Source organism: Myotis myotis, unplaced genomic scaffold (assembly GCF_014108235.1).
Source record: "Myotis myotis isolate mMyoMyo1 unplaced genomic scaffold, mMyoMyo1.p scaffold_m19_p_14, whole genome shotgun sequence".
NCBI classification, from domain to species: domain Eukaryota; kingdom Metazoa; phylum Chordata; class Mammalia; order Chiroptera; family Vespertilionidae; genus Myotis; species Myotis myotis.
The window spans coordinates 18,896,271-18,906,582 of NW_023416318.1; the positions used below are offsets into that span (position 1 = coordinate 18,896,271).

At 35.8% G+C, this 10,312-nt stretch overlaps 1 protein-coding gene across 3 annotated transcripts in view; it reads left to right on the top strand.

Annotated features, from left to right (window-relative positions):
• The window catches only part of LOC118668947 (WD repeat containing planar cell polarity effector), a 244,340-nt gene extending 237,112 nt beyond the window's left edge, over nucleotides 1-7,228 (top strand). For 2 of the 3 annotated variants that reach the window (XM_036334385.1, XM_036334388.1), the window contains one exon: nucleotides 6,478-7,227. In XM_036334385.1, the coding sequence (XP_036190278.1) occupies nucleotides 6,478-6,528 (51 nt within the window). In that variant the 3' untranslated portion in view covers nucleotides 6,529-7,227. Of the gene's footprint in view, nucleotides 1-6,477 lie in introns of all 3 variants that reach the window. The other variant, XM_036334387.1, reaches the window with a different exon arrangement.
• Nucleotides 7,229-10,312: the final 3,084 nt, after the last annotated feature.

Consider the following 10,312-nt stretch of genomic DNA (forward strand, 5'->3'; position numbering starts at 1 on the left):
ATAATTGATGAAAGTGGGTGATGAGTAATATAGCAGTTTACATACACCATTCTCTATACTTTGGTATAAGTTTGAACTTATCCAGAATTAAGTTTAAAAATGAAAAATTTGTGATGACAAATTATCCTTGTCATTTTTATCACATCCATGTGTAATATTAATAAGCAATGCATGTGAGGTCCCTCGCCATATTATGCCACTGACATTACATTGAAGTTCATTTTGAGGGACGGTATCAATGACCTGTTAGACCAATTTCAGAAAGCTTAGGTGTAAGTCAGAGAAAGCCTCACCATTTTATTAAAAACTCATAGTGGATTACAGTAACTGATTCACTATGAAACTTGAGTTTGAAAGACAGTTCCACAACCACTAGCATTATAGTTTGGAAAAATCACTGCATCTCTGTTAGCCACAACTTCCTCATCTGCAAAATAGAGATAATTTCACATACACCACAGGTTTTTCATGAAACTCCATTGTGACCATGTATGTGGTAGGACTTTGCTAATTGTATGGAACTAGTACATTATTAAACTTAATTCTGTATAATTTCAAACTTATACCAAAGTATAGAGAATGGTGTATGTAAACTCAAATTCACTTATATCTACTAATACTACTAATAATCATCGATATCATTGTTCCAGTCTTCTTTATGGACATATCTATATTGATATTCAATATTAAAACTGAGTTTTAGCTCTGAATTTGGGGAGGCTAAGACAAAAAAAGGGAAATGGTAGTGCTTTGAGAGGCATACTGGTATAACATAGAAAGAATTTGAAGGATTTGTAGGCAAACTGTCTCAGTTCCAGTTTCTTGCCCCTTCTTCTTCATTGCCACACATTTTGTATACCTACTTCCTTATCTGTAAAATGGGAGTAATTGTATTAATATCATAGGATTATGTCAAATTAGGTAATATGAAAGCATTTTGTAAATTCTAAAACATTATTATTGTTCTTACTGACCTAATTTTTAAAAACATGCAAATAGTACATTCATCTAAATAGAAACATTTCTTGCACTTGATTCACACTCAAGAATGCTGTGTTAGAAAACTGAAAAAACTAAACATGTCCTCAAATAGGGTTTTGAAAAAAAGACAGAAATCCTATTCACATTGCTCTTTCTTGCTTAATCCCTTCACTTTTTTTTACCAGCCCTCAACCACCCTCCCCTCTGACAGCTATCAGTCTGTTCTCTCTGAGTCTATTTCTGTTTTGTTAGTTTATCTTGTTCATTCCACATACAAGTGAAATAATATGGTGCTTGTCGTTTTCGGGTGGGCTTATTTCACTAAGCATAATGTTCTTCAGGTCTATCCATGCTATTTCAAAGGGTAAGATTTCCTTCTTTCTTTATGGCCGAGTAGTATTCCATTGTGTAAATGTACCACCGTTTTCATCCACTCATCCGCTGATGGGCATTTTGGCTGCTCCACATCTTGGCTATTGTAAATAATGCTGCAATGAACATAGGGGTGCATATATTCTTTCAAATTAGTGTTTTGGGTTTTTGGATAAATTCCAGAAGTGGAAGCACTGGGTTATAAGGCAGTTCCATTTTTTAATTTTTTGAGGTAACTCTATATACTGCTTTCCATAGTGGCTGCACCAGTCTGCATTCCCACCAACAGTGCATGAGGGTTCCCTTTCTCCACATCCTCAGGGTTCTCTTTTCTCCACATCCTCGCCAACACTTGTTGTTTATTGATATCTTGATAATATCCATTCTGACAGGTGTGAGGTGATATTTCATTGTGCTTTCAATTTGCATCTCTCTAATGATTAATGTCGTTGAGCACCTTTTCATATTTCTTTTGGCCATATGTATGTCCTCTTTGGAGAAGTATCTATTCAGGTCTTTTGCCAATGTCTACATTTTTTTAATAAAAGATGACTGTATTAAATGAGCAATAGGTCAAAATCCAGTTTGTAGCAAAGCAAACCTTAACTTGTCTGCAGTTTGCTTACGAAAGTTTGTATACATTTAAAAAGAAAGGTGACCTGGTATTGCCCAACATTAGGTAACAGCAACAGGGTGTGGCTCAGAATATATACTTAACTATATGGAGAGCTCAAATGAGGGACTGGGGAAAACCCTTTTGTTGTATTAAATTATTGCATGAATTAACATGCCATTCAGTCAAGGGTGAGTGCAGCTTCAGAACTTAATCAAATGAAGATCAGTCTCTGTTGAAACTACAACTTCCTATTAACAAAAAAAATCACCTCCTCCCAAACTAGGGAAGAAACAAACCAAAACCACCACTTCTATACTGTTTACCCAGGGGCCTAACATTTCATGAATTTTGGTCCTTTAATTCCACTGCTAAAGCTCTATAGCAAGGAAATACTCCTAAACAAAGAAAACACTTCATGCCTAAGTGTCTTTCATAGTATTATTTATAAAAAAGAAGAAAATGGAAACTATAAGTTTAACAAAAAATAAAAGGAATGACTAAGGAGCACTATAGTATTTAATGAAGTAACAGTTAGCCATTAAAAACAGAGACTGTGTGAGAGCATTGAAGAATAAAGTGAAGCCAAAAAACCCAAGCCAAAAATACAGAGAATTGTAAATACAATATGATTTCTGCTGTTTTAAAAACAAATAAAACATATATGTGGAAAAAAAGAAACTGGTTCATGTGTATTTGAAACCATAGTTTTCATATGACTGGTGGGACTACGGTAAATTTTGTATCTTTATGTTTTCCAAATTTTACTTAATGAATATACTTTGTTGTTAGTAATTATTAATTAACTGAGTATACAAAATACATTATTTCATTGATCATCAAAAATTCCTATAAAATACATAGAGTATCGGTCAATGTTACAGCATGAAACAGACTTCCTTGGAAATACTCTGAAGTCTTCTTTAAAAATAGGATGGGTTTTATTTAATTTTCTTAATCTTATTTTTTTTCATTGATTTTAGAGAGAGAGAGAGAGAGAGAGAGAGAGAGAGAGAGAGAGAGAGAGAGAGAGAGAGATAGACATCAATTTACTGTTCCACTTATTTATGCATTCATTGGTTGATTCTTGTCTGTGCCCTGACTGAGGATCGAACCTGTAACCTCGGGATCACGCTCTAACCAACTGTTTTTAAATGTCATTCCTAACGTAAGAGAGGTATTAAGGCCTGGATAGAAGGAGGCACTACAGAACATCAAGAATATGGCTGAAACAGATACTTCCCGGGTATGCAAAGTCTGGCCTTCAAGCGACAATTATATCCAGTTATTAGGAAAATTTACCTAGGATCTCTGAACAAGACCAAAAGCTAAGTCTAGGCTTCTCAATGACTGTTATAGTGGTGTTAAAAAATAGGTTTTGGTATAGTAGCTTATAACTATGAGTTGGATCTTATGGGTTTTTTTTTTAAATACCAGTGCTTATGTAAATGATTTTTTGTTTTAAAACTGAAAGCTAAAAACATAAAATTGAAAGCTAAAGCCAGCACGCACACACAAGCCCCAGGCAATATTAAATTACTCATTCATATTGTTACCTGATACTCCAGGTGTGGGGGTTTTTTTTTTTTCTGTACATCAGGATCCACAAACACTTGCATACATATGTTTCCCTTACTTGCCAGCCACACTTGTTTTTTGTGGGGGTTTTTGAGGTACAACTATTTGAAATACTATAATTTAATGTCTTTCTGAAAGGCTTCTCAGCAAAAAGAACTTTCAAGATATAACTTGAGGAATAACTTTTAAATGTCTCCAATTATGAAATATTAGTTTAAGTACAATCCTCAGCCCTACTCTCTTTACCTTTCTCCTTTACCATTTCAACTCTAAGTCGGCTATCTCCAAACTTTCAAAAATGTCTGCACTATGCCCAGCCAGCATGGCTCAGTGGTTGAACATTAACCTGGGAACCAGGAGATCACGGTTCAATTCCTGGTCAAGGCACATGCCCAGGTTGTGGGGTCGATCCCCATGGTGGGGGATGTGCAGGAGACAGCTGATCAATGCTTCTGTCTCACCATTGATGTTTCTCTCTCCCTCTCCCTTTCTCTATTAAATCAATAAAAATATATATTTTTTAAATGTCTCCACTGTGCTATTATTATAAAAGCATAATATGCTAATTAGACCAGACATCCTTCCAGACAAAGCTGGGGCTGTGAGGGAAGCCCAGGTCCCGGTGCCTGCCAGTGGCCAGAAGGAAGCCCGGGTCCTGGGTGCCAGAGGGAAGCTGGTGCTGGCAGCCGGGGGAGGGAAGGCCTACTCTTGCACGAATTTCATGCATCAGGCCTCTAGTCCTATCATAAAATCCTTGTTGGGGATGGAATCTTTAGGTTTTTTCTATATATAGAATAATGTCATCTGCAAAAAGTGACAATTTTACTTCTTCATTCCCAATTTGAATGCCTTTTATTTATTCCTCTTGACTGATGGCTCTGGCCCGGACTTCCCAGTATTATGCTGATTAACAATGATAAGACTGGACATCCCTGTCTTGTTCCTGATCTTAGAGGAAAAGCTTTCAGTTTTTCATCATTGAGTATGATATTAGCTGAAGGTCTGTCATATATGGTCTTTTTTATTGAGTGTTTTAATCATAAATGAATGTTGTCAAATGCTTTTTCTGCATATATTGATATATTTTTATGCTTTATTTGTTAATGTGGTGTAGTGTATTACATTGATAGATTTGTGTAAATTAAACCATCCTTGTGACCCTGTAATGAACCCCACTAGATTGTGATGTATTTTTTACTGTATTTTATATTTGATTGCTAGTATTTTGTTTGTGATTTCTTCATCTGTATTCATCAGATATTTTCCTTTTTCATGTTATTCTTGCCAAGTTTATGTATGAGGATTATATTGGCCTTATAAAATGTGTTAGGAAGGCAAAATATTGCCTTTTCAATTTTTTGGAAGAGTTTGAGACTATCAATACTAAATCTCTTTGACTGGTAGAATTCACTAGTAAAGCCATCTGGTCCTGGACTTTTACTTTTTCGGAGGTTTTTGATGGTTGTTTCAATATCCTCACTATTGATCCATCCATATATATTTTCCAGTTATTCTCAATTCAGTTTAGGAAGGTTTATATATTTCTAAGAAGTTATCCATTTCTTCTAGGATACTGAGTTTGGTGGCATACAGTCTTTCATAGTACTCTAGTATGATGCTTTGTTTTTCTGTGGTGTCTGTGGTAATACAATGAGATACCACCTCATATCTGTTTGGCTATTATCAATAAGACTAATAATAAGTGGTGGAGAGGTTGTGGCTATCATACGATCATATCAGTCACTACTGGTGGGAATGTAAACTAGTACAACCACTATGAAAAATATGGAAGTTCCTTAAAAAGTTAAGAATACACTTACCTTTTAACCCAGCAACCCCTCTTCTGGGTATCTACCTGCAAATTTTGAAAACATTTATTTGCAAAGCTATATGCACCCCTATGTCATTGCAGCATTATCCATGGTGGTCAAGACATGGAAACAACTAAAGTGTCCTTCGATAGAGGATTGGATAAAAAATATGTGGAACATATATAAACTGGAATACTATTCAGCCATAAGAAAAGATGAAATACTGCCATTTGTGACAACATGGATGGATTTTGAGAATGTCATGCTAAGCAAAATAAGTCAGAAAAACATCAAGCAACCATGTGTGGGATATAAAACTGGAACAAACAAGAAAAACAAACAAAAACTCACAGATACAGACAGCAGTTTGGTGGTTACCAGAAGGAAGGGGCTGGGAGAGTAGTAAAGGGTAACTGGGGTCAAATATATGATGAGGGAAGAAGATTTGACTTTGGGTGGTAAACACACAGTATAATATACAGGTGATGTATCACAGAATTGTACACTTGAAACCTATATAATTTTATTAACTGATGTCACATTAATAAATTTAATTTAAAAAATAAAAAATCCTTTTGGGGGAGAAAGAAAAAGAAATGAGAAAAGGATGAGGTTCTTGTTAGTAGCTCTTTGCAGCTTCGGAAAATTTTATGTAGGGCTTATAAAACCATTATCTTTTCTATGAACCATTACCTCAAGAGCCACTGTTAAATACTTAGTAAAACATCAAAATTAAGAAATATATGCCGTATAGGACCTGTAGAACAGACAGTATTGTAAAAATCAAATAGGTGGCATCAGAAATGATTACCCACAGTTTGCAACTTCTCATTGTAGGAGCCTTCAGATACTTCCAAGTTTCAACTAACATCCTTTCCTTCCTTTGCCATTTCATGCCTCACATATTACTTCTCTTCACTGATTTTTTACCAATGCTGTGTCAAAATTTAAGAGTAAGATAAACATACAGTTCTCTTGTTTGCATGTATAATGCATTTTAAACTTTTGTTTCACTGTTTTTAAATATTCAAAGAAAAGATATTAAAAATATAAGTATTAAGTTGCTTAATTTTACTCTCTGCTTAAACATGTTTTTAATTATTTTTATTTGTTTGCTTTCAGGAAATTGGAGATGGTGGTTCTCTAAGAATGGTTCACTTTGGTTTGGTGTAAATAATATGAAATTTGTGTTTTACTGACTAAAAACCTCCCTGTATGGAGTAAAAAGAGGAAAGACAGTATAAATTGGTTAAGAGTTTAAATTCAGTGTTTTCAAAGTAAAGTTTTATTCACTTCAAAAACATGTAGCATAATAGCAAATTATCCTAATTAAAGTGTTAAAGTGCTTAATTTATTTTCAATAATGTAAAATGTTGGAAAGTTCTTAAATTATGCATTATTTGGTGCTGCAAAAGTAGAATATTTAAACTTAGTTCTTCTAAGTATTTTAAACATTTGCTCTTGTGATCTTGTTTACATCATTACTTTGCATCACAAATAAAGTTTTAAGCAAAAATTTCAGCTCAGACCCATTGTTGAGAGACAGTTTTCCATGGGTTTCTTGAGTTATTGCTGAGGCACTGACTCCCCTTGGAACAAATTCTGTCCCCTGTTGAGCAAAGGGCAAGCAAGCTCACCGCCAGTGATAAAAGACAGGAACTCCCAGGTTCAGAATTCCTATCCTTTACACAGCCCATTGAGTGTGAAGACGGCATCTACGCCTCTCTGCATCTACCCCTCTCTACCTCACCCAGTAGGAATGGTGCCCGGGAAATCAGGGCGCCCCCTCTCCCCACAGAAAACTGATACCTTAGGTCAGTGATGGCAAACCTATGACACGCGTGTCAGAGGTGACACGCGAACTCATTTTTTTGGTTGATTAACCATTAACTATGGTTGCAAATATCAAAAAAGTTCTATATGTGACACGGCACCAGAGTTAAGTTAGGGTTTTTCAAAATGCTGACACGCCGAGCTCCAAAGGTTCGCCATCACTGCCTTAGGTACTATTATTGTGAGCAATAAAGTGTCCTTTACCTCTGATCCAGGAGTTTCATGTGATACACCAGCATGAAACTGTGGTTTGATAACTTGTTATCTTGCAAGTAGAGTAAAAATCTTAGACCTTTCAAAGTGCTTGATATCCATTCATTAGAAGAAAGCATATATTTTACAAGTATAAGTCTATAATAATGAACATCTTTTTCAAATATTATATATGAGGTATATTCTAATTGAAATCTACTGTTAAAAGCTAATTAGACTGAAGGCTTTTAGACTTTAGGTTTTTCTCCCTACTTCCTATTCATCTGTATCTCTACCTCAGGGTATGAAACTCAAGTTACATTTTTCAGTTTTCTACTGCTCTGGAAAAGTTTTAGTAATACTTAGTATGTGAGCCATACTAAAAAGAGATGTAGACACATATGTAATACCCTTTGTAATACTTTAAGCAATAAAAAAAAATAAAAAATAAAAATAAAATAAAAATAAATAAAAATAAAAAGAGATGTAGAGCTACCAGCAAATTTTCATTTTACTATTCCTATTCTTCTTTATCACAGTAATCAAAAGTTAATCAATTTTTAAAGAAAAATTGTATTGAGAAAATACAATTGTATACGGTTTTTGTCAAGATGGCAACACTTTCTACAGATTTTCTAGTAAATAATCACTAACCAAAAATACAAACCACATTTCTTGATCTACCATATCCTTTTGTTTTTCTAGCCACTGTTTTCTTCAACTAGGTGAGAGTCTAGTAAAAAAAAGTTCAGTACTATTTCTAGGTCCTATGTGAGTAGATCATAGTCTATAGTAAAAAGTAAACACTTAAATGAGATATTAATATAATATAAATAAAACTTTTCTATATAATGATGATAAGTTTACCAGTTGTCTAGGTAAAACTAAATAAAACTTAATTCTTAACTAAATTGCCCATTTTTCCACTTCCCATGCCTCTGGAAATATTAACTCAAAAATATAGAAAACCAAGTGTCTTTGACAATGTACATGGCTTATAAATGTGTTTTCCAAATGCTGGGAACCTGGGAGTGTTTATTAATTAAACATCCCCCTAAAATGATATTCCTGTTCTGCTAGGAACTGGCAGGACTACGAATGAGCTATCACAGCTCTAAAGTGAGAATAGTGGCGAAGACAAGAATACCAAGGTAGACATGCACTAGCACTGACAGGTCACAGTTTCTCCTTAAGGAATAGATCCGTAAGCTTTTTCAACTATTCGCCAAAATTCCCAGGCCCCAAATAATTCCACAGTAATTCATATTAGCTATGACACTGTGCCTGATTACTAGAGTAAACTAAGTTCGGAATACCTGAAATGGCTTTGGTTCATTAATAAGACAAATAACCAAATCTGAGATTATGCCCCCACTCCCTTACTCTGTCCACCTGGAATCATCCCTTTGTCTAGGGCCGTGGTCGGCAAACCAAGGCTCGCAAGCCACATGCGGCTCTTTGGCCCTTTGAGTGTGGCTCTTTCACAAAGTACCACGTGGGGCCCAAACGTACAGTGTGATTGAAACTTCGTGGCCCATGCGCAGAAGTCGGTATTTTGTGGAAGAGCCACACTCAAGGGGCCAAAGAGCCGCATGTGGCTCGCGAGCCGTGGTTTGCCAAGCCGCAGTTTACCAACCCTGGTCTAGGGTATCCATGCTGTTAGTAAGTCTTCACCTAACAATGTCAATAGCTTCTGCAATTTTAAGCGAAACAATGTATAACAAAACCACTTTTACCATAGGCTTATTGATATAAACAAGAGTTAAGTTCCTACACATCTTATCAATATTATAATGAAACGATACTGAACAACGTTCATTATTCAACAACCTGCTATATGCAGGGTAAGGCAAAGTGGGTTTACAGTTGTGAGTGCATGAAACACAGAGTTTATTCTTGTATTATTAATTATTACTGGAGGCCCAGTGCATGAAATTTGTGCACGGGTAGGGTCCCTAGGCCTGGCCAGCAATCAGGGCCTTCCTTCCCCTGGCTGCCAGCTGGGGCCTTCCTTCATTCTGCACTGCCCCCTGGTGGTCAGCACATGTCATAGCTAGTGGTCGAACTACTGGTTGGTCGAACTCCCAAAGGGACAATTTGCATATTAGCCTTTTATTATATAGGATTGTATTACCTTCTGTGCAAACTGTAAACCTCCTTTTGCCCCACCTTGTACACTTCCTGCCCATTAATCCCTTAGTAGCCATCTCAGTTATCAGAGTGCTTTTGTTCAAATAACCCTTATTTTAATTAATAATAGCCCCAAAGCTCAAGAATAGTGATGCTGGCATTTCTGATATGCCAAAGAAAGGCAGAGAGGCTGAAAAGTGCTCTAAGTGAAAAGGTGAAAGTTCTTGACTTAGAAAAGAAAGGGAAAAAAATCATAAGCTGAGGATGCTAAGATTGATGGTAAGAATAAATCTATCCATGAAACTGAAGGAAAAAAAAAATCTGTGCTAGTTTTGCACCTCAAGCTGTAAATATTAGGGCCACAGTGAGTGATAAGTGCTTAGTTAAGTTGGAAAGGCATTACATTTGTGAATGGAAGACATGAACAGAAAACATGTTCCGATTCATGGTAGTGTTATACTAGAAAACACTGAACCTATTATAGGAAAACTTCAGCAAGGAATCCCCTTCAACAAATGACATCAAGCCATCTACTGCAAGTAAACGATGGTTACACAGACTCAGGAACAGGTATGGACTGAAAATATAAAAATTATTGGAGAGGCTGCATCTGCCAATAAAGAAGCTGCCACCACATTTTCAGCGCACGGTAACACCCATGCAATCACAGCTGCCTTCATTTCCCATGCCCTAGTTCAACACTCACCTATACGTATATGTTTACCTATTTCACTCAAAACATATTCATAAGCAAGTAGACAATGTTCTTATAATCTGTACTTGTCTGACAAGTAAATTAAAG